Source organism: Pungitius pungitius, chromosome 2 (assembly GCF_949316345.1).
Source record: "Pungitius pungitius chromosome 2, fPunPun2.1, whole genome shotgun sequence".
NCBI classification, from domain to species: domain Eukaryota; kingdom Metazoa; phylum Chordata; class Actinopteri; order Perciformes; family Gasterosteidae; genus Pungitius; species Pungitius pungitius.
Window position 1 is genome coordinate 27144808 of NC_084901.1, and position 25748 is coordinate 27170555.

A 25748-nucleotide genomic window follows, 5' to 3' on the forward strand; every position below is an offset into this window, starting at 1 on the left:
GATACCAATATTAACAAAAGTAATTGTAGTGAAGTTTCTGGCCAAGGAAATCTGCAACAGCCGCCAGACTGAACCCTTATAAGCGCATCATAATGTAACTCAATGAATCCTTGGTGTTTAAGCTGTTAGATTTGTTATTTAGCAAAGCAACACTGTCATTCCCGACAGCTGCCAACAGCTAACCTTACTAGCTGTCCCCCTCCCAGCTGCAACACGGACGTGTTCATAACGTGTCATCTGCATCGATATTTTCTACCATGCCCAGGACGATGGTGAGCCATTAGTTTCGAACATAGAACTACAGTACAGTAGAATGATAAGGTTTTATCTCAGACCAATGAGCATCGTCCAGAGGAGCTATTGACATGACATTTTCACCAGAAAGAAACCAAAACAAAGAAGTTCAGAATAAAAGTTATGTGTAAAAATTTGAAATGACACAGGGAAAAAAGTATTGAACACATGAATAAAGTGAAGTGCAAAAAGGTATGGAAAGTCAAGACAACAGCTGAAAACTATGAGTAATTAAAAAAGCAATCCAGACCCTTGTCAGTGCAAATTAATATCAGCTGGTTCAGTCCCAACTGATGGCCTACAAAACGGTCTCACTGCCAAGGTGGCACACAAGACGCATCCCATGATGGGTAAAAGCAAAGAGGTGTCTCAAGACCTTTGCAACCTAATTGTTGCAAGACACCATGATGGCTTTGGTTATAGCATTTCTAAGCTTCTCAATGTTCCAGTGAGCACTGGGGCAATAATACGGAAGTGGAAAGACAAGCATTCTATATAAATTAGTTTCGACCAGGTGATCCTCGCAAGATTTCTGACAGAGGAGTGAAAAGAATAATCAGAAGAGTTGTCCAAGAAAAATTTCCAGGAAACATTTTAAAAAGTTGACACTTTGTCTGTCATTCCACCGACAAGTCTGCGCGCCAATCTCCCTGCCAAACAAAACTAAACAAGCAGCAACTGATACCATCCCAAATTTGCTGCCAAGATGTCACCCAAATGAAACAGGCACTCATCCACCCGGCAAGCCAATCCCCCTATCCCAGAGTCCAGCTAGTCACTCACTCTCCTCCACAGAGAACATGTTACATTTCCATCTAATGTGGTGTGTTGAAGTGAACAGTGGGTAAAGCCAGAAGCATGAAATCGCTCATCTCACGGTGCCTTGTTCACTATGTAACACTTATTTTGTTCTCTCCCTTTTCTCTTTTGGTTTGTCCTCTGTCTCCCTCATTCTTTGTCCTCTCGTCTCTTGTGTGTGTGTTCCTCGATTTTTGATTATTTTTGTGCCCATCTTTCACAGAGTGTTGCAGAATAGGTCTTTCTCACAGTATTGCAGCCTCAAAAATAAACTGAGACCTCTCACTGTGTATCAATTTTGCACTCAGTGATATGTGTGTGTTTTTGTGTGTGTGTTGTTGGATGTAGAGCGGGTCCTGGGCAGTCGGCGTATGCCCTCACCCCCTCGCGAGGTCCTTATTCCGGCAGAGAAAATGGATTTTTGCTTTTCACCTCGCTCTCTACTTTCCTTTTCCACTCTCGCTCAGCTCCCCCTTGTTTTTCTGTCCGACTACTTACCCTTTCTCCCCATTCGTCCAATTGAACTACTTTCTCCTTGAGTCTCTCTTTACCCTCCCTGTCTCTCTGTTTCCCACCCACCTGCTTTCATTTCTTTCTCCTTCTCCCAGCGCACACTTCTCTTTTGCTGCAGATCTTGTCTGAGACAATCTTTTTTTTTTATAGTTATGGTCTCATGAGAGAGAACGTTATTGCCCTTTTAAGGTCTGTGCACTGTTGGTTTTATAACAGTGTCTCGAGTTTTTCATCTCTGGTTCTCACAAACCCCCACAATCCCAACAGGTAAAGGACAGATCTGACTAGCTGATCAAAGGAAGCATTATAAACAGATAGGAGGGGGTTGCGGCAATTTGCAAAAAAACACAGCGAACAAAGCACATGGGGACAATGAGGAAGAAAAGGAAGACATCATTTGAACTCATGTTTGAGGCTGTTTCTAGACTGATGACTGCAACTAATATTATATGATACTGTATATTAGGGTGGGCGGTATAGCCAAAGATCCATTTCACGGTATTTTAATCATTTTCTGATCAACTTGAGCCAAGTTGTGTTGCTGCATCTCTGGTCTATTCATTGCTGTTTAGGGCTGCAACTAACGATTATTGTGATAATCGGTCAATTATTTTATCAATTAATCAATGAATCTGATTAAAAAATTCCAACTCTTTATTCTAAAACAGAACTGCAAATTCACATAGAAAGTACAAGTCGCTCCTTGAACATCATAATAATTCATGAAAAAAGAAAAATACAAATCAGAAAAATGAAGGATTTGTTTTAATGTCAGAACTTGTTCTCTTTACTAGACGCACACACTCCGAAACATACTATGAGTATAATAAGTATTCATTGAATTATTATAGTGCAAGTTAATTAAATGTATACACCACATCTAAATACAGCTAAAATAACTATTAATAACTATAGCTAATAATAGGAACACCATACTAATACTGTGTTTGACCCCCTTCCGCCTTCAGAACTGCCTTAATTCTACGTGGCATTGATTCAAGAAAGTACTGAAAGGCCAAGAAAACATCCCCCACGCCATTACACCATCACCAGCCTGCAAAGTGGTAACAAGGCATGATGGATCCATGTTCTCATTCTGTTTACGCCAAATTCTGACTCTACCATCTGAATGTTTTAACAGAAACCGAGACTCATCAGACTAGGCAACATTTTTCTCTTCAACTGTCCAATTTTGGTGAGCTTTTGCAAATTGTAGCCTCTTTTTGCTATTTGTAGTGGAGATGAGTGGTACCCGGTGGGGTCTTCTGCTGTTGTAGCCCATCCACCTCAAGGTTTTGCCTGTTGTGGCTTCAAAAATGCTTTGCTGCATACCTCGGTTGTAACGAGTGGTTATTTCAGTCAAAGTTTCTCTTCTATCAGCTTGAATCAGTCGGCCCATTCTCCTCTGACCTCTAGCATCAACAAGGCATTTTTGCCCACATGACTGCCGCATACTGGATGTTTTTCCCTTTTCACACCATTCTTTGTAAACCCTAGAAATGGTTGAGCGTGAAAATCCCAGTAACTGAGCAGATTGTGAAATACTCAGACTGGCCCGTCTGGCACCAACAACCATGCCACGCTCAAAATTGCTTAAATCACCTTTCTTTCCCGTTCTGACATTCAGTTTGGAGTTCAGGAGATTGTCTTGATCAGGACCATACCCCTAAATGCATTGAAGCAACGGCCATGTGATTGGTTGATTAGATAATTGCATTAATGAGAAATTGAACCAGTGTTCCTAATAATCCTTTAGGTGAGTGTATGTCATCTTTTTTTTAAATATTAAGTTAGCCATTTTCTGTTTAATAGTTTGTGTGAAACTCACAGTACAAAAAAACTGCTCATGAATGTATAACTGATTTTAGTAACTTCAAACAATACTGATCACAATGATACTACTATACAATATCGTAATATGCAAACAACAAATAGGAACATTCATTCATGCATGTGGAAAGGGGAAGAGGACGTATGTGAGGGAGAACATGTGTGTTTGTGAGATGAGGACGGGTTATATGAGTTAGAAAGGGGGCTAGCTGGAAAACAAAGCTAACAACCTCACGGCAGGCCACGTGTGGCTACAAGCCGGCAAAGGTGATGCAAGGAGGCGGTGTTTGTTCACTACGCGTGTTCCTCGGGTAGCTAAACCTCTGTCTGTAGGGAAATCTATTTGTGTGGAGGGCCAGGTGTATTTTTTAGTAAATGGTACACAGTGAAACATCATCACACTGCCATGCAACTGGGGAACTGAATTCCTGCGCTCATAACATGTAAAACCACAGAACTACTGTATACATGCACAGTATGTAGCGGAGCATGGCAGTTCATAAACATACCGAATCTCTCATTACAACAAACAACTGTGTACAAATCAACACAAAAATAACAACACATGCTAATCTAACTCCTGCCGAAACATTGCCTTAGTGATGGTAGAAGAAGCTTTCTTTCATAGTGAGCTGCTTATGCTGGGAGTGAGGACTGGGGGAGACGGAGCTAACTAATGGGAGAAATGGCAATGTGGGTCTCCCAGTTGAGAGTTTGTCGGGAAAGCATCGGTTTGAAGACGCCTGACAGCTGAAAGCTAGAGAGCCTCAATCCTTAATCCTAGAAATCTGTTATCATCCCTCAACACAGAGCAGGACCCCTGTAGTGTGGCTTGACCAATCAGATCTCAAGGCTGTTTCACCAAGATAGAGAAATCACACGTGGAAGCTGCGGCAGAGGTGGATAGAAAGAGTAAGCCTAAGGTTTTTCAAGATACAACAAATCTTCAGATGTAATACTTTGTAAATTGATTTTCATACCCCGCCCCCAGTGCCCCCTTTTCTTGGATATAGCTAGCCAGATAATTATCTAGAAGGTTATGCTTCCATTCGTAATCCTTCGCACACATATCAAAGTTTTTTTTTTCACCATCCCCAAAAATGAGGCTAGCTTAACCATTTTTTTTACTGAAAGTATGTAAATTGTGCAAAAACTTTTGATTTTTGGGACAGCACCCAACAACAGTCACGAGTGATGTGATTGAATGAGATGGTGCGACATCTTGCAAAGAGACCTAATGCCTAACAACTATTTTATGCTGAAAGGCAGCTTTGTCGCGCCTGTTTGTTTTACTTCCAATGCAAAAAGCTCTCTCCATCTTGAGCTACTGTCTTGCTCTCTTGTGTCTAACTGACTGCAGCTAGCGGCCGTTTTGTTTACTACGTTACATTTACTACATTACGTCAACTACATTAAAACATTTTATTGCATTTATCTTGGCCACATTAATCGCTTATATTAACGTGTTTATGTAGACAGCACTAGTCTTTGCATTTCTTTGAAGGCAGGATATGCGAGTGCTTCAGGAGCTTGTCGGCAATCTCAGAGAGAATAGGAGACATTATTTGCCAGCAGCTATTCAGCTCGGGGAAGACCCAGGGCATGCATGCTACATGAATTAAAGAGGCCAGGGCTTCTTTGTAGAGGTCACAAAAAAGAATCAATACTGCCTGTGAATGGCAATACATTTGCCTTGGGCCAACAAAGCCCTAATGTATGCACATAAATTCAGCTGAGCATTTTCTTCTAATTATTCTTCTGGTATCCAGTCTTCTTTGATATCATTTGACTGACATTGGAGATAACTCTATGCATCTGCGAGCCAACATCCTCTTGACACATTAGGAAACCCTCCTGTAAATGGTGCTATAACCAGACCATTGATTACTCCCAAAACTTTTTAAATTAACTCATCCTCTTAATGCAACTTTGCCCTTTTAACAAGCAGTACAATCCCAAATTGTGAGGGTAAGGACAAAAAAGAGAAAAGGTACAAAGGAAAGGACCGCCCAGTATCACGGCAGGTCCTGAAATAATCACCAACCGCTATCCATTGGTTTCATGTGCATTGACAGAGAGGAAGGGACATCCGAAAATAATATGTTGTTTATGTGCAACAGGAGGTGGTTTGGTCCAGCAAACACAAGACTTTTAACCATGAGGTTTTGTTGCCTAAACCCAAGAGTACACATTGATTGTGAAACCAACCCTGATCTTTGTTTTGTTCAAACCTAACTGGTTGTTTCCTAACGCTAACTTAAAAATTTTGTCTTCAAAGAAGCAATTTGACAATTGGTGGGCCACTGTGTTACGTGTCAAATGAAATCTTGATACAGACAGGTGATCTGTAAAGAGCAGAGTATAAAGAAATGGTCGAAAGAAAAATAATACAAATCTAACTTGAGACCAGCCATCTCCCATCTCACCTTCAACCGCTTATCCAGGAACGGGTCGCGGGGGCAACAGCTCCAGCAAGGGGACCCAAAACCTAGTTCAGTGACCTAGTTCTTTCAGTCATGACCCATCCATCATGACCATAGGTGAGGGTAGGAATGAAGATTGACTGGTAGATCGAGAGCTTTGCCTTTCGGCTCAGCTCTCTTTTCGTCACAACGGTGCGGTAAAGTGAGTGCAATACCGCCCCCGCTGCTCCAATTCTCCGGCCAAGCTCACACTCCATCTTCCGAGACCCCGAGGTAATTGTCCTCCTTCACTTGGGTTAAGGACACATTCCCTACCTGGAGAAGGCTGAGAACCATGGCCTCAGATTTGGAGGTGCTAATTCTCATCCCAACCGCTTCCCAACTCGGCTGCGAACCGCTCCAGTGAGAGTTGGAGGCCGCAGACCGAGGATGCCATCAGGACCACATCATCTGCAAAAAGCAGCGATGAAATCCGCAGCCCCCCGAACTGTAGACCCTCCTCCCCTCGACTACGCATCGATATCCTGTCCATGAAAACCAAAAACAAGATTGGTGATAAGGCGCAGCCCTGGCGAAGGCCAACCCCCACGGGATGACTCCGACTTGCCGAGCACCCGAACACAGCTCTCGCTTTGGGCGTACAGGGATTGAATGGCCCCAAGTAAGGACCCCCTCACCCCGTACTCCCAAATTTTCTCTCAGGGGACCCGGTCACACGCCTTCTCCAAATCCACAAAACACACGTAGACTGGATGAGCATACTCCCAGGCCCCCTCCAAGATTCGTGAAAGAGTAAAGAGCTGGCTAGTCATTCCACGACCAGGACAAGAACCGCATTGTTCCTTTTCAATCCTTGGTTCGACTATCGGGCGAACCCTCCTTTCCAGCACCTTGGAGTAGACTTTACCAGGGAGGCTGAGTAGTGTGATACCACTGTAATTGTCACACACTCTCTGCTCCCCCTTTTTGAAGAGAGGTACCACCACACCAGTCTGCCACTCTTTTGGCAATGTCCCAGACTTCCACTCAATGTTGAAGATGGGTGTCATCCAAGACAACACCCCAACCCCCATTGCTTTTAGCATCTCTGGACGATTCTCATCAATCCCCGGGGCTGTGCCACTACGGAGTTGTTTGACCTGAGTGACCTCCACCAGGCAAATTGACGAAAATCCCTCCTCTGCCTCCAGCTCCGGCCTCTACCAAAGAGGGCGTAGGAGTTGGATTTAGGAGTTCCTCAAAGTGTTCCTTCCACCGCCCGATAACCTCCTCAGTCACGGTCAACAGGGTCCCATCCTTACTATAGACAGCTTGAATGGTTCCGTTTCCCCCTTCTGAGGTGCCGGATGGTCATTGTGCCGGTCAGCCGCGCTGACTGAAAACATGGACGGACGAGCCGGAAAAAAAACCGACACTCCGCTGTCTTTTTTTTTTTTTCCCATGCAAAGGCCCGCGACCCACTACAAACGGGTCCGCGTCAGTCCACTAGTGGGTCGCGACCCACCAGTTGAGAAACACTGGAATAGAGTCCATCCCCTATCCAGGAGTGTGGTTCCAGAGCCGAGCCTGTGCGTAGAGGTAAGCCCCACCAGATCCACCTCTCGCACAAGCTCCGGTTCCGCCAGCATCTCCCGCCCAGGTCTGTTCCGTCTAGACCCCCCACTGTCACTGCCACCCTTGTAGCAGCGCACCCGACCCCATTGGTTTCCTCCACAGGTCGTGAACCCATGGGGGATAGAATCATGGGATGCCGTGTCACTCCTTCGGGCTATGCCTGGCCGGGCTATGCCTGGCCACCAGACGCTCGCTGTTGGGCCCTCCATCTGGGCCTGGCTCCAAATGGGGGCCCCGGGCTTCCTCCGGGCCGGGTAGCTCCCTTCCTCTTTCGCTTTTGCATAGGCCAGCCAGGTATATATAATATAATTATATTAAGGACAGCAGTGAACTGGCTGGCACAGTGAAGGCCAGAGGGACAGTCAGCAATATAAGTAGACTCAAGCTAAACTATTAAAAGTATGGGGGAAATACAATTACAAAAAAAATGTTCCTATTGACCCATGTGTCTCAGCTTGTTTGTTCACACACACATCGATCACTACAGACAAAGAAAAGGCCTGGGCAGATGATTGACAATGATGGATAGATGAGAAGGTAATTCAGGATTCAGAAACCCTTGGGATGTGAACACAGTAGTGTTGATTCAGTGTTCTTTGGCAAAGTCACTACAGTCACTTTTTCAACGCAAACAACAATATGTTATTCAAATAACATTGCTAAACCTAACTGATTTGTTTCCAGTGACGTAGGAAGTTCATTTGGAAATGTATACAAGCATGCTACAATAAAATGATGTCTTGTTAGTAAAACGCAGAGAAATTGAGAAGCAGATTAGATTAGACTCCATAATCAACAGTACTTGATTCATTTATTTTCAGCTTTATTAATCGGCTGTAATGATTTTTTCTCCTTTTTTATTTAAAAAAACTATACCTGCTCAATCTAAAAGCCTTAACTTTATTTCCCTAGCAATCTCTGCACCACACTGAACCTAAGGCGTGAGGGCGTAAGTCAGAGAGCTTTTGATCGTGACAAATTGTTGCAAAACAGCCATAAAGAGCTGTTTTCCCTTAATGAGGCATCTCTTGCACACCAGCTTCTGCTGTGAAACTATCCACTGCCTGATTAACATCCAGCACTGTGGTAATGGCTAATCACACACTATAAGCTACTTAACAAGACAAATACTGTGCCACATTAAGTATCAGTCGTTTGGGTTTAGCAGTATTACCCCCCCGCACAAATCTCGTCGACCCTCCCGTGTGAAATAGAGATGCAACACGGGAAAGTTTAGGACTCAACGGCCCCTCAGTTCCTCCTCGTGTGTCGTTGTATCAGCTGTGTCCATTCTTTACCTTGTTTCTCATTCGAATTTATCATTGTCATTGTCATTTGTCATTGACCATTTCCAAGGAGAACCATTTGTAGTGATTTGCACAACGTGCAGGCAGCGCGCGTGTGAAGGTAAGACCCAACGAATGACTCCTGCAGGGCCGATGTATCGGAGGCAAGAATGATGGGACCTTGCCGCTATATATTGAGATAAGTAGAGTAACCACACTTGGTTACATTTCACCCGTTTTATCATTTCTGGCTGCAAATGAGATTGAAGTGATGTTTTTAGTGGTTCAGTCATCACGACTTCACCTCAGTCACAACTGTGTCAGGTGGAAGATGTGAAAAAGGGGCTTCATAATGGGCAACACATGCAGCTTTCTTTATCAGAGAAACAAGGAAATACATCAGACCAAGAGGCATTTAGAAGCACATTATACCCTTTCTCTGTGCACATCTACACATAGAAACAACCTTGTAGGCACATAATAGGATCCTGTTGATAGCACCCCGCTAGGGTGGGAGGTGCTGTTCCTCCAAAAGCGTGTTTCTTGTGTGTCTGTGTGTGTGTTAATGAGAGAATCCGAGACAATGACAGACACCAGGCCCTAATTAGGTTGTCATGCTGAGCGAGCGAGGTGGGGACAGAAACAGAGAGAGAGAGAGAGAGAGAGAGAGAGAGAGAGTGGCCTGGAGAGAGAGCTTATTAAGGAGGATAGGTGTCAAGCTCTGGGCGGAAAAACTGAGGGGGAGGAGAGGCTGAGGATGGTATGATGAGAGGGAGGTAAAGAGAACCGGGTGCAGGAAGGGGAAAACAAGAAAGTGGGAAAGAGTTCAAGCGAGAGGAAAGAAGAAAGCAGGAAAAGGATTCCGGAACCAGAGAAGGAGAAAAGGAGACGGAGGTGAGGTGAAGGAATTGGTAAGATGAAGGAAGCGAGAAGGTGGAGGTGAGGGCATGAAGAGGGAGACAAATGGGATGTGGTAGTTTCTCTAGTCTAGTGCAACTCAAGTTAAAGCTCCTGGAGTTTCAAAGTGAAAGGATGGAAGGAGTAAAGCAAAGACAAATAACTTCCAATTCAAAGAATCATTCTTACTTTGTTTCAGTCATCTACACTAAGCTTTAGAATGACAGCCCTAACCAATTTCTTTGGGTTCAGCCAGATAATCAAAATGTTTTTATTTGTATGTAAAGACTAGACCCTGAAAAGTGACCGAATGGCTAGCATCCCGTCTCATGGCCTCCATCAGCAGTTGTGATGGAGATAGCTTGTGATATATTATACCACGCATTCCCTTTTATTTGGTCCAAAACCATCATCTGCTATTATGTGACTGAAGTTCTGTACCTGGGTGAACTGATAATAAGAAATCTCCATGACAACTGACCAAACTACATCTGCCAGCTGCGAAATGTGGTTAAAAGATGTAATAAGTGGACCTTGATTATCAATTATGATTTTTCATAAGATTAAATCCATTGCAACGCAAAGCAGAACGCATCAACATTCCTTTGTTTTTATTGTTCATCACAGGGTTGATAATAGGAAATTTCCTTTTAATAGGAAAATAACTTTGTAGTATGCAGTATCATTCTGCTCCATAAGAAATGACATAAAACAAAACCCAACTATGTGATATGCTGAAGGTGGAGGATGAATTTTAGTTTTCCCTCAGCCTAATGGGAAAAGTTGTTTAATTTTGAAGAAATGCTACTCCTAGCACATACAACAGCAAACCACACGCATAAACACACACACACACACTCCACTTTAATGCAGGTAAACAATACTGTAAGCCAACTAGTGCACAAGGTGAGTCCACAACAACACCACCCCCTCCATCGTAGTATCAAACAAATATTCACCAACACACACACACACACCATCACACTCACATACAGGTGTCCCTGAAGGGCCTCATAGGACTGAGGCCAGATTCTGCTGTTGTGTCAACAGCCATAATGTAATTATTAAATCTATTAAACTGGCAGCAACATGCACCTGCAATACCTAGATAATGGAGGTAATACCTCAGCCAATGCAATGAAGGGCTTACCTTTCTAGGTCTGCTGTCCTCCCTTAAGTGACAACTCCAGCCCATGAAGTTTGCTAAACATATTATTACAATTAAGTTTTTCATTACCTTTTTACTACCCAACTGACTCCATTAATTGGTGAAAGTTGTTGGTTAACGGTTATTATTAATAACCATTATTCTGCTGTCATGACCAAATGTTTTTTGATGATCACTGATATATGTAATAGGGAATCAAAATATGAGGTACATATGCATGGTGAATATTGAATGATGATGATGATGAATAGTATATCTTTTTAGATACCACACATCTATGTTTTGAAGTAGTGAGGGGGGAAAGGGCTTTTTATTTTCTCTCAAACAAAAACCTCACATTCTTTTTTTGAAACAGCACTGAAATTTGACAACACGATGGAAATGAACCACCTGGGTGCAGACGGAACACTGTAAATTCCAAATCTCTTCTGCAGCCGTTCCCATGCGACTCCGAGGGCACTGCTTTGTGGCGGATTCTGGCTGAAAAAAAATCTTTGCGTGCTTTTGAAATCTTCGCCATATTTATTTAGTCGTAATGTGTTGTATAACAAAATAAAGTTAGTGTGTTGCTCAGCGCACTGTGACCTTTAGGTGTCATGTCAGTAAAGGAACTATGGTCATCAAGAGATGTCAGCAACAAATCCAACTGGAGCTGAAACAATCCTAAATTACATTCCTTGGACAATCCAAAAGTGACTTTAAAGGGGGGTCATGACAGTGTGAAGATGTATGTGGGATGGTACCTTAGTACACAGGTGTAGAATCCATTGTCTTCCATCTCAGCAGATCGGAACCAGATGGAGTCGTCTTCTTTACTCAGCCTGTGACCTGAGAATATTATGGGCTCCTAAAAACCACAGTAGAAAACACAATGTTAGAGCAATAACAAAACAATGAAGGGCTTTTTGAAAAGTGTTCAGAGACATAAAGGTCATCTCTCTCTAGTATTAAGACAGAGGGGGAGAGTAATTAAAGTGTCATAGAGAAGGAGGTCACACCATTTCACCCACAGGATAAGGTTTTGACATCCTGGAAATGCATATCACATGTATCATTAGGTTGAAATTTAATCCAACTAAATCCTGTTTTAATAATCCACACTGCCGGGAGACAGGGGCAGAGTTTTATTGTGCCACTTGGGAAAACGGTATGATTTATCAGTCCCTCCGGTTTCTGTGTATTGGCTATTACTCAAACACAAGCACACCCCAAGATAGTAAAGAGATTCTTCACATTCTCCACAATCAACACATGGATCCTGACTGTTTAAAGGGTTATTTTCCACTTTAAAACCTGCTTGGATTTGAAATCAAGAAATTGTTCGAAATAATTATCAAAACAAATAAATCCATAGATATCCAAAAAATCGTATAGTTCAGAATATCCTTCCCTGATTATTATAAATACCCAGACTTCCTCTGCTATTAGCTAAAACTGTATTGTATGTATGTAAGTTTTATCCTGACAATCTGAATCTTCATTTTTGTTATTTTGTTCACATTTGCGCCAGATGTGTAAGATGTCGAACTAGCGACTCTTCCTGCTGTCCTCTCAACTCTCCATTATTTGACAGCTATGATTGAAGTGCCAACAATGTCCACGCATATAGACAGGATATTTTCAAACTACAGTCCTTTAGGGACACAGTTGGTGGTCCTCTACAGACTGTGTGCCACGAAGGGTATCGTTAGATGTTGAGATGGAAGTAGCCTAGCAGCTAGCTTAGCCTAGCAGCTAGCTTAGCATGCGTAAAGTGGTCCGTATGCCACTCACCCCCTTCTGTTTGACACGTGGAGTAATTCCTCTGCACAGTTCTCTGCGCTATGTCACGCCTCTGTTTGTTTAACCTCCGATACAAAAAGCTCTCTCCTTCTTGATGTAACTGACTGCAGCCAGCGGCCTGTTTTGTTTCAGCGGTCAACTTCCAGTTAACTTCCGGGACCGGATGCAAACAAAAGTTCTGTTAACTACATTCAAATATTTTGTTGCATTAATTCAGCCACATTAATCGCATTAATTCATTTGTTTATTATGTTGACAGCCCTATGTGTTATTATTATTCATTTATTCATGAGACGTTTTTTTAAATCCCAACTAATAAAATAAAACGGGTTATTTCCCATTTATGATTGCTAGTGTTGGACTTCTACAGCTTCCCTTTTCATGGTCTACTACTCCAGGTCTCACCTCCGCATCTCCTTTGTTCTTGTACCAGATGAGGCGCAGCTTGGCGTTGGTTGCCATGGTGTAGTTGGTTCGGATGTAGCTGTAGAACAAGGCACATTTCACCCGAACAGGTTCATCGGCAAGAACATGGTACTCCTTGAGATCCACGGACCAGTCTATGCATCCATCCACTGCGAGCAGAGAAAAACAGACAGAGAAATATTAGAAATATAATTAGATGATTTATTAGAAATAATATTTGGTAACAAACATAAAGCATAGAGACTATTATACAGTGGAATGAGTCCCAATACTACATCACTGCAGGGGGAAGATACTATGTTTGACAAACTGAAACAAGACCATCATGAAAAACCCTTTCAGGGAGAAAAACTGCTGAGAGAGACACAAACAAACCAGGTTTGGTTTTATCTGGATTATTTGATAACATTATTCGCCTTCAAGGCAAAATGAAAATATTCAACTAAATTTGATATTGCTTTTTTGTGAGCCTTTAACAAAAGGCAACAGATGTAAAGAGATGCATGTATAACAATTGAAACTATACTGTTTACAACAAAGCCACAACTGGATTGATAAAAACAATAAGTAAGTAAAAGAAAGACAGACAAATAACATACATATATTAACTGAAAATAACCCTTTAGCCTTTTTTGTCATTTATCTATTGCCCCGATAAGCAGAAAACAAAAATTGGAGAGACAGATTGAGAAAAATGAAGGAAGAGGTCGAGGCCAAATGAGGATAGAGAGAAGACGGGAGAAAGTGTTGCCATGCTGGGGGGGGGGGGGGGGGGGGGGACTCGGTCAACCGTGACGAACAAAAAAAACATTGTAGAGGGAGGAGAACAGGAGGTGTTGAGACGTGGAGGTCAGGGCAGAGAATGACAAGGAGCTTTCCCAAATGGACACCCCTCCTCCCCCAGCCATCCTGTCCGTGTCCCTCTCTTCACTTATCTTCTCTTATCTCTGTCCTTTGGTCCTCAGACTTCTTTTCCGGTTTCCCCACTCTATGCCTGAGGCTCAGATTGATGTGCTCCGTTTTAGCTGTAGCCTTTCAGACACTTTGCCTCAGGGCCTTCCCTCTGAATCACAGCCTGCTACGCTGCAGAAATAAAGCCTCCCCAAAAATGCCTCCTCAGCCTCACGTCATTATTGGTTTTCCTCTTGGTGGGTTATTACGCCATTCTGCTATTAGGGTTATCATGACAAATCTGTTGATATGACCAGATAATGTCGACAATACAATATAAAATATATTAATTACAATGAACATTTTCTGATTGACACAAGAGTAGATGTGTTCCCCAGTTCTGTTAAGTATTCAGACAGTATAAAAAAAGTACTTGTCCCCAAACCTGCATACTCAGGTTTAGGTTTCTTCCGTAGATATTGAAACGCAAAATGACAACCTTTTTCAAAGATAACAGAGTAGTTTTTGGGCCTTGATTCAACTTCAAAGTTGTGTCCTTTGGAGACAGAAGTTAATTTTCATTTGCAGGTAACAGGTTGGATCTCATGGGATATGGCGCAAAAAAACTAGGAACTACTTTGTGTGAGATATCTTCGATCCATGCATGCTGATCCGGTCCTGACTCTTAAACTGTTCACCTTTTAAATGGTTTGGAAGTCAGACGACTGTTACCATGGTTACTGCTGTGTGCCGGAGAGCACATGTTTGAGCAGCCCTTCACATGTGTCGAGTGCAATTTGCGTGAGTTTGTTTCCGGAGATTTAAGGACTTCATTTGCATGACTTTGCGGCGCAGATTTAGAGCTGCGCGCTTAATTGGTTACATTTATAGATTGAGCAATATGCATTAGGTCATACAGAGGCTGGATGGAATTAATAACTTATCAACGTACAAACACACAAGCACTCTTTCACCCGCAAATTATTTAGACCTCATCCATGGGTCTGTCTCTAAGGACACACACACACACACACACCTAAACACACACACACACAATCACATTATTTGACAGCAGTCATTTAATCATTGAGTTTAGTTGCAAGATATTCATAAGACTACAGGCACAATAACTCACTGCATGAGTGGGAACGTTTGTGTGTGCGTGGGCACAAGAGACATCTTTCAATGGAAGTGGAAATATGTGTGTGTGAATATTAAGTAATGAGTAGACGGGTCTGTCTTTGTGGTTGTAAATTAATGAGTTGACACAAATCGAAGGCGTGGATGCAGGCCATTCAACACCTAATACAGAGGCTCGCACACAAGCACACACACACAAGCACACACACACACACACACGAATGCACCGAGGACATCGCATTAATAAAAAAAATACATTAGTTTGGTCTGCTGAACTAATGCCTTTTGTTTCGGTTATTGTTTAACACAGGTCACATTCACACACATACACACACGCATTCATAAGAACACTGGAGCGAGGGGGCTGTGTGAAGCTGCAGGTCACAACCAAAGCCAACTCCTGATAATTCATTCATGGCTGCTCCTGCTGCCGCTTGTGCACGGCCCCATGTAGGTGAGGGTAGAAGTGCATGAGGCCGACGCACTGCCTATGTGTGCGTGTGTGTGCTGGAGAGGACGGCTGCATGCGTCTGTAGACATAATAAATGTGGAGGCGAGGTGTCAGCGAGGCCGGATACATCACTTCCGCCTGAGGTTCAAACAGAGTCCCCGAACCATCATCATCAAGTTTCTCCAAAAACTGTATCTGAAGTGAAAAGGACGGCAGAGGTGTTCTCTGGGGTGGTGATCTATGAGGACACACCAACAATCTAGCAAACACGGTTTCGAGGATTGACCCAAATGCAGTGGGACAGAGTGCTGGTTTGGGTAAGGTAGATGGAGTTAGACGACATGAATGAGTCAGTAACCATACACGCTGCAGCTGAATGTTGCAGCGTGTATGCATCATTTGTCGGGGTCTTTTTATTGCCAGCTGCTGATCAGCGTGAAGAGATTTAGTACCTAAGTGCAGTTCAGTCTCACGTGGGCTGACTTTAAGGTAGACTAACTCCTCTCAGGCCTGCCCCAGCATTTAAAAAATGTTTTTACATTCATTTTCCCTTTTTAAATGACGCCACTTCCCCATGAAAATTCTCGGTCAACAGTTACTTCTTGACATTTCCAAAGCAATTGCAAACGCAATGAAGCACAGTTTTTGCGGTGGCGCTTCACTAGCAGTTAGCTCCTATTAATAGTCCGGACGCATGCTTTACTCGGAGGATGTTTTTCCAGATAAACCAATCAAACAATAAGTGCTTCCAAAGTACAGCCTAAAGGTTGAATCATTATTTCCTCATAAAAGTATTAAAACGGAGTGTTCCGTTATGTTTAATAGCTCCAGGACTGCGCGCTATGTGGTGTGAATGCACAGCACAGCATATTTAGTTCAGTCCTGTCACTCATACACAAAATCCCCTCAGAGCTCCCAGCCTGTCTGCATGCTCCCACAATCCCCTGCAATACCACTACAGCTGCTGCCATAATAATAGCTTGACCTGACCTCACACACACACACATACACACACATATAATGATCTCCACATTCACAAACACAGACGCCCAGAAAGGGAACACACACACACTAAAGGTATATCACCACTGCAGGGCAATTTATAACTCAAGTGAGAGGGAGAAGAATAGAGCCAAAGAAACGGCAAAATAGAGAGAGAGAAAGAGAGAGGGGGGAGGGGGGGGGGCACCATTTGGCCAAATGTTTTTGAGCTGATGTTCAATTTCAGCATACAGCCATCTTGATGGTTACTTTTTCTCTCATAACACATTTTATAAGAGTAGGCTTAGCCTGTGTATGTGTGTGTGTGTGTGTGTGTGTGTGTGTGTGTGTGTGTGTGTGTGAGAGAGTGAATGATGAAGAAAAGAAGTCTGAGGTTGAGAAAGACAGAATCTCTTTACCATTTTTAGAATGACTCATCAAATTTTGTTGCGCAAACCATTGGACTCCACACACACACACACACACACACACACACCTAGACACACATTTACACACAAAACAACCCCCCCACACACACAATATCTATTTAGTGAGCAGCATGAATATGGTAATGCATGTGTCGGTTTTCTTCCTCCATTCAGTGCAATGGAGCTATAACAACATCTATCACCATATGAGGCTGTTGGTGCAACACACACACACAGACACACACACACACACAGGCAACACAGGGATAACAGACACCGAGCAACACACGCACAAAATCGTAAATGCTGAATAAATGGAGTTGACCACAATCTGCCCTCGGTCTAATGCTACCAAACCGACTGAAATGTATTCACCCTGACATGCACGCACACACGTTAGGGATACGTCTTTCAGACAACCCGTGCTATTGAACAAAAGAGAGAAGTCAACGGCGTTTACTGAAAGCCAAACATTTCTGCAGGCAACACTGGCAGAAATACAATCTGAGATTTACGTTCTCTCTGAATAACTTTCTGCCCATGCATAAAGTATTCAATAAGGATCCATCTGTTTGATTTGACGTAGGTCACTTTTTCTTCCTCCCCGGTGGGCTTTGTTTGCAGCCCCCCGTGGTGTGAATAGGCCTCTCGCTCGGCGTGACTAACCCTGATCCAAACTTTACAATTCCAAGTGTCCCCATGCAGAGCGCTTGTATTAGCCTGGGGACAGGTCCAGGATTTGGAATTACGAGGTAGCGGTTCACTGGTCGGCAAAGGACCCATCCAATCAATTCAGCCTTTACTGTGCAATGTGTTCTGTCCTGTTTTTCTGACTTGAGATGGCAGAGGCCAGCCCTCGCGTCTGGTGCAATTTTACATGCATCTTTAAATAGTCATACATACTTTACCTTACTCTAAATAATTTGTTTACTCACTATACGTTTCGACCCTCTATCTGTAAATTCCAGTTTATCTGAACCACAAGACATCTGTTTCATCTTAGAGGAGGCTTTCGTGGACCTCTCCATCGTTAAACGGCGCCCCGAAACAGCAGAGTGGGCTCTCTTAAGGAGAAGAAAAAGGGGATTGGATTGGTCAGGCTGGAGGCCAGACCACCACGCTTTGCAGTGCGGTTTCCACTTGTGTTCAAGGCTCTGCCATGTGCCCTCTTGAAAACCTCCATTGAGCCTGTGCCACGGGAGTCCAATCATGGGACTAAACGTGTTTGAAAAACCATCAAATTGTTCTCTAAAAAGTGCTCCATTTTTTACATTAGGTCACCGAATACAGAGATGAACAAAAGAGAAGAGGATGAGGGACTAATAGTGACCCAAAATACTTAATGAAAAGTAATGAGTGTCATTTCCCTTGGAGGCAGAACACATTGGCCTTCTGATTAACCATAATAACTCCCCAAGAAACTCATGTATGAATGCATGAATGGACATATTAGGGGGAGACAATGGAATGATGGAGAGGAGGAACAAAGAAGGCACATGCGGAGAAGAAAGAGAATAATACCAGGAGAGTTGAATGTGAAAGAATGTTGCCCTTATCGAGTTACTTCTTCTTGAATAATGGACGAGGAAACGGCGATTAAAAGGGCCGAGATTAGCAGACAAAGATGGAAAAAAGCAGTTAGTCGCATTACAAACATAAATAAATCAATGTCGAATGAAATGTGGTTCCTTGGTATAATACACTAATAAATGAGTAGGGGAAGCAATGACTGATGATCTATCTCCAACCGGCGAGTTTTTCTGGAAACAAAGTCCGTATTTCCGTAAGGACTGATCAGGGCAGACTTCTTCTTCTCATGCTTGTATGTAGTGACTCCTCTGGTACCCCTACTGACACAAACATCATACCAACCCCCATCCATAATAGGGTACAACACCATGAATAAGTGTTCATGCAAACAATACAGTAAGTGCATTACACTGTAATTTTTATTTATTTTTCTAAAGGCAGAAATTGTTATTAATCAAAAGGCTTTCTCAAACTCTTCTTAGCATTTCTAATTGCAGTTTCACACGTTTTCCGGTCAGCCAGAAAGAAACGCATAAATGTCTTCTCCAAATCAATTTCCTTCTGCACAGGAAACAACCTAAATAGTTAAGAACAAAACTCCTTAGTGAAGTGAAAGTGCCCTTACGTATGCCTCCTGTCATGTTCGTCTCCCCCCCCCCCCTTACTTCAGTGTTCCTGGTCACAGATTTAACTGCTTTTACACTAACACAAAAACCTTTAATCATCACCAAATTGTACTTCACCTTTTCAAGCTGTACACCAACTAGTGGTTCACATGAATAACTAATCTACAAAGAATAGAAACGGATGATGCCACCCCCCCCGCCCCCCCCTCAAGGCTTGTCGTGTCCAGTACAATACCCACAATGGACTAAGAGAGCTAGAAACTGGATACGTGATTGTGTTTGCCCTGGTTTCATCCTTATCCTGTTATCATCTCTTGCTTCCACAGTCCGGTGAGCATGAACATCACATCAAGTCGCCACCCTTGGACTGGAAGGTCACCTCAGGTGCCTGTTCTTTTGGTGCCACTTCCTCGCCATGTGTGAACTGGTCTCATAATAGTACAGTTCAAAATTAGGATCAATGTTGTCTTCAATTTCTGAGACATCTTCCTCTGTCTCCGCTTCAACCCCTCTTCACCTTGTTCAATAATTAGGTCCAGAGCCTCTGTGGCAGAAAATTGCCTCAACAGCTGCCGAGAGTAAAATGAGCGCAAGGCACAAATAAAGTTGTTTTTTAATGTTGAGCGCTGTTTAAAATGTTTAGAATTTGATGTATTTGTGGAGAGGGGTTTGTGTATGTGTAGGTGTGAATGGGGCTGTTTTCCATTTGATGAATTGACAGATCTAGTGTTTCTCCTCCATTTCCTATGGAGGTCACATTTGGTCAGCCCTTCCAAATTCTATGAAAGGGGTGATCAGCAACCTTATATGTGAGCCATACACGTTTATAGTCACAACTATATCACTGATGTGGCTGCAAATGCACTGACTACGAGCTACCTTCTCAACAGCAAAAACCCCAAAAAACCTCCTATAAACTGGCAGAGCAGAGATATGATGTCATCACACTGACAGACCTTCCCTTTGTGTTTGAACAAACAAACACTTGATTCATCACTTGATTAATCAACTCTCCTTGGCTGAAACCTTTCCACCACTCCATTGGGGTTGAAAGATGGAACCGAATCTCAGAAAAACGTCCTGAGCAGAAGAAAACAAGCCGTGGCCCCCAGAAACATTGTCCTCTGTCAACCGCTACTCGGTGTCTCTCTGCGTGTGTGTTTGTGTGTTCTCGTATGCACGCGTCTCCTGCCCTCGCCATTTGTCACTGTGCCGATGGAGCGTGCTGCGCAGTCACTCCCGCATTTGTCAGGTTCTCTAGTGTGTTACGCACACACACACACACACACACACCCTTCGCTTTCTTCCTGCCCGTCATTAATAAAGAGAAGTGGCTGCACACCTGCCCACTGACAGAATCCTAAGGAGAGGGGAAGGGGGGGCGGGGAAAAGTACAGGGGAGTGTGACAAAGGTAGAGAGGAAATGGGATTGAAACAGCCCGTTCACATTTAAATATGTTGGCAACTTACCATTTGGCTTTCTAAATACTTATCTTCAACATTCCATATCAGGCCTCCGACAGCCCTTTAGAGTCAAGAGTTCAATTTGTTTGCTTAAACCTCGCCACAGTGTCGAGCTCAGTCTCCCTTTTCTGCACTTCAATGAAAAGATTTCTAAGGTTCCTCGGTCGTCTCTTTATTTGTCACTGTGTGTTCACAGCAGCTAGGTGCAGTAAAGAGTGTTCTAGTGGGGTTTGGCTAGAGTCAGATATTGGTCGACCAGAACAGAGATTCCACAATATCCCATTGTTGAGTTGACACAAGCAACTACAAAAAGTAACATTTCCCTCTAATTTTTATTGGTTTGTTTACGGAGATAAACAGACAAGTGCAAAGTTATATTTTGAGATCCAGCACTGTTGTTCTCTTTACACACCACGGCCCCGTAAGTCAAGTCTAATAAAGCCTGAGCGTCTTTGTGACGGAGTCTAAACAACTAAAGGCCCGACTGCAGCAAAGATCATTGATGCTGATGAGAGGAAAGGTTTGGTAGAAAAGCAAGAGATAGAGCTATGCTTGGTGGACGCCATGAAGAAGCGGCAGAATAATGAACTCCTACACCTGTCAAACGCCTCTGACATGCTGTCTCCTGCAGCTCCGCTTTCCTCCACTCAGCATCTTTCTGTTTCGCTAAATCTGTCCTCTGTGTCCTCCTCTCACTCCACCTACTGTACCCACCTACCTACCGCTCACTTCCCATCATCGCTTTGTTTCTCTCCCTCTCTCAGCCCGGTTAACTGTGTATCTATTGAATATTTTACAACTATCTGCAGTGAAGTTGCTGAAGAGCAGCAGGAAAGTCAAAAACGGTACAGTCTTCTGCTCCCAGGTGGTCAGCAAGGCCTTCGGGGGTGGAGGGGGGGGGCACAGGTACGTTAACCCAGTCAGAAGGCCAAAGAGGAGAGACATTTTCATTTTCACTACATCTCCAACTGCTTTCAGTGACCTTCCTTCTTATCCGGTGAGGTTGACATGATTAACCTTCAATCTCAAACGCTGCACCTTGTTCAGAATGTATTTTCTGGACAAACGAAGGTGACGAATGTATGAGATAAAAAGGAAGCCAAGGTGGAAAAGAGCGAAAGCAGAAGAAAGGTTAGTCGAGCAAGGCTACACATTGAGGTCTTATGGTCAGTGGAAGTTGGAAACTGGGATTTGTTTCTGAATAATGTCTGAAGGTAAGAGTTAGGATTTAGGTTGGTTTTAAACCAAGGGATCCAGGATAAACCTTTATGATTGAATTTGAATTTATTAGTGTTTATGAAGGGTTAAAGACAATATGAAATGTGTGTTAGAAGCCGTTTGTGTACGTACGATCTGTTGGCATGCTTTGGGTTGCCGTGGTTTTCCTGTGTGAGCTTGTTTGTGCCAATCCTTTTAAAGTCTGACATGGATGAGGGGGATTCTGTGCCACAAAACCTGGCAACTTCACCTTTCTTTCGGTCACCTTCATTACCTGCTGCTACCCCGACAGTCACCACACACACACACATACACACACTGTTGACCAGGTGGTTGTGTGGAATTCCTTACTCAAGTACAGTATAACTTTGAGGTACCTGCACCTGGCAGGGTATAAGTACCCCTGTAGCTTTAAGCACAGACTACCTCATGTTGCACTAGATTTCAGAGGAAATCACACCAGACACAACACCAACTTTAGGTACCTAAGTACTCAAAACCACCATCTCCATGACTCCATTTAAAAAGAGGTGAATTGGGATCCAAAAAAGAGAGGGTGCCTGAGTTGATCCCATTGACACGTATCACAAAGATCAATTCTCTTCCAACACGTTTTACAGTCACTCTAAATAGGTTTCAATTGATGGTTCTAAAAAGGCTTGCAAGTGTTGCAAAGCAATTCATTGGCACACTGGATGGCGTAACGTTTTTTGTCGAAGACAAAACCTAGAGAGTGACATCTTTGTGAGTGGAAGTCGTTGGTATATTTATTTATTTATTTTATGTGTGGGCCCAACCCGATAGGGATACATAAAAAGACTTTGCCTCCTGCATTGTCTTTTTTTCGCGGACATATTTGTGCTGTATTTTCCTCCACACCTTTGTGCACCCCTCGACCGGCAAACTGACGTTGGCGATCTGCGTCCATTTTCGTATTTCTTCCGACAAAAGCTTCTCAATATGATCCAAAAAGTCCCACTTTTAAAAATGGCGGTATTGTGCTACGAAATGTGAGACCCCGGAAAGGATGTAGTTAGCAGACCAATCACAGCCTTGCGGGCTGCGTGAGGCTTGCGTAGCTTTTGGCGCTGGTCTAGAAAAAATGGTCAACGCACGCCAGAAGCACGCAAGAAGCACACAAGGTGCTCTTGGTGTGCGTGTCCTTGCGTTTCTCTGAAAACGCAGAACCATAAACTAGGCTTCACTCTTCAAAGCTAAATCCTCCTGTGTTTACTCAGATAGCGCTGGTCCATAAATATCCAACACAGGCCTTTTGTTTAGTGAAGTGCTTTTACAAATGATCATTAATATTTAATGAGATGCACGTAATTGTCGGTACAAATTTTTAATAACTCACGCGCTCATTACGGGCCATGTTTGTTTTTCTGCATACACCCTTGATGTCATTAATGTGACGATTGATCCAATTACAGGGCCGGATCGGGGGAGGAATAGCAAAGTTCAGCTAGCATAATATTGGCCGACAAAAAGAGAGATAAGGGTGTGCAGCAAGAGGGAAGCGGCTTGTACCATCCGAAAGCCCGCCTTATTAGTTGGAGTACAAAATATCAATCATAGAATTTGAATTAGAATTGACCTGATGTATTTACATGGCTTTGACATTTGCTAGCTCCACTAGAAAACATGCTGGAAGCAGAGGTTGAGTCGGTGACACAGGAAAGGAACAGCAGTCTCCTGGTATGACAGTTGTGTAGAACCAGCCTGGTCCACTCTGCCTCTTCTCCAGGCGGAGCTTCTCACATTCGAAAGCACATCATCCGATACTGACTTGAATGGGTTTACATTGGATCAGCGTCATATAGGATCATGCATCCATCTTTTAATGTACGGTCGTGTCTACAAGTGGGCCTTAGTGCTCATCTACACCTCTTCCTCCTCAGGCAACATGGGGAGCAGTGGCCTGATTACATAAATGAATCAGTTGATGATCTGACCAGTTTATGCTCATCACCATACACTATATACCCCGTTCCTTCTCTCTGTCTGTCCTTTTGTGTATTCACACACTTTCCTACAGCTTTATTTGGAGCGTTCCATTATGTTTTCTCAGGGAGAACGACTGGGATGTGCAATAGCAAACAGCGGTTTACAATCAGCGCACACACACACATTCATATGTATAAATGATGAATCCATTTAAACAAGCTTACGACACACCTGATAAGAAAAGATGTATCCTGTTACTCTTTCAGCCATTTGAAACATCTTCGTGAAACGTTCTCATTTTTGCCCAAATAACTTTCCCATTAATACTGACAGCTTTACATTTGTGTACGAGAGTCTTTACAGTCATTTTAATATTTCCACACCCACTACAGTATTCTGGCTTTGAGTCAATTTGATTTAATATTCAGGATATCAACCCTGCAGATCAAAACGCGGCAATATAATGTGTTGACATCCAAACACTTTATTCCTCAGATATTGTACCATACCTGTACAAACTGCAGGTTGTGCATTTTGCACTCTGACAGATGTTACATTGAGTGACAGTCTGCTGATGCAACCGGCTTCATGTTCTCAAGTACAAGCATAGCTCTGAAAAACCGATGGCAAACTAGTCGACTTTCAGAGCAGCACCGGAAGGATGCTTTTATTTACTAAATGTCTTGTGATTTCCTAATGGGAAGCTTAACCACAAGAGGACCAAAGTAACATACCAGACTTCTGGCAACTGATCCAGGCATTTGGCTTTTTCTGCCTTTAAACTCGAGTTTTCAGCTCCTGCCCGAAACGTCTCTGACATATGTTACCACGCAGGTTAAGTTGATGAGCGATTTGTGGAATATTAATATACCTCTTATCCTTGATCTGACTTAGGATCACTATAATAAGCTAAGTTTCATATTTTCAGAATTTAAATCAGTGTTTAACCTTTCAATGGTTTTGGAACACCAAAGGAAATGAGGGGTTTGTTACTTCCCATCAAGTTCTTGACAAATTTTCACCTTTGGTATAGATTCATCATTGCCACTTTAAATCATGTCTGGACTGTGGTTGGCAGAGGCAGGAAGGAGGACTCAGGTGCAGAGTTTTGCACAAACAAAAACGGACTTTAATGGTCAAGAGTTCCAAATTCAAACAATACAAAATGTCGAGGGGAGGAAACACAGACGAGACGTGAGATTACACTCAGGCCCTGAAATCAGAACTTGCAATGATGCAACAAGGGAGACTCACATGTCTTAAATACACAGGGGAGGTGCAGGTGATTGGACACAGGTGGAAACAATCATGGACATGGCAGACACCGGCCTTTTCTCAATACCTGAGATGGCGAGAACGGACTTGCGTTCCCGCGAGAACAGACTCGGGAGACAGACTCTGGAGTCCTGACTCGCAGGTTCGGGAGAACGGAGAACGGTCATTTCCGCAATTGGAACAGCAGCTGACTTGATGACGTCACCACGTCAGCTGGTCTTGCTAATACGTTTTAATTTTGTTTTTGACTTAAATATTTTACTATTAACAAGCTTTTGTTTCATTTTCATTTAAAATTAAAAATGGTATATATAATATTGACCACCATATATATAATCAGTCATAAAATAATTAGCTTTATAATTTTAGGAGGAGGAGGTTGGATACAGTAACAAAAAATAAACTATTATACTACTACTATAATACTTGAATGCACACACACCTACCGTTTGTCTTGTTACTCAAACATCAAGAGGCTGATAATCAGTGTAGTGGTCCTCGTACAGCAAGCTGCTGACCACACATCAACGATCTTACAGAGAACTATACAATAATTCATATGTGGATTTTTTAAAATGTATTATTATTATAATTCAGAGCTTCAGAGTTTCTTTGAAGCTGAAGTTCTGCTGCCGGTTTAGAGTCTCGAGGACGGCCTCCTCAAGGTCTTTAATTAAAACATCGTTAGTTTTAATGCACAATGATGGACAATAAACAAGCTGCACTCTGCGGATACAGACAAGACGTTAAAGTTCTCAGAGAGAAC

General features: G+C 43.0%; 1 protein-coding gene across 2 annotated transcripts in view; it reads right to left on the reverse strand.

Moving 5' to 3' along the window:
* Positions 1-25748, reverse strand: part of il1rapl2 (interleukin 1 receptor accessory protein-like 2) — a 287495-nt gene that overhangs the window by 116419 nt on the left and 145328 nt on the right. For both annotated transcript variants that reach the window (XM_062560730.1, XM_062560729.1), the window contains exons 2-3: positions 13011-13180; positions 11567-11670 (exon numbers count right to left, since the gene is read on the reverse strand). In XM_062560730.1, coding sequence (XP_062416714.1) covers positions 11567-11670; positions 13011-13180 — 274 coding nt within the window. The remainder of the gene's footprint in view (positions 1-11566; positions 11671-13010; positions 13181-25748) is intronic.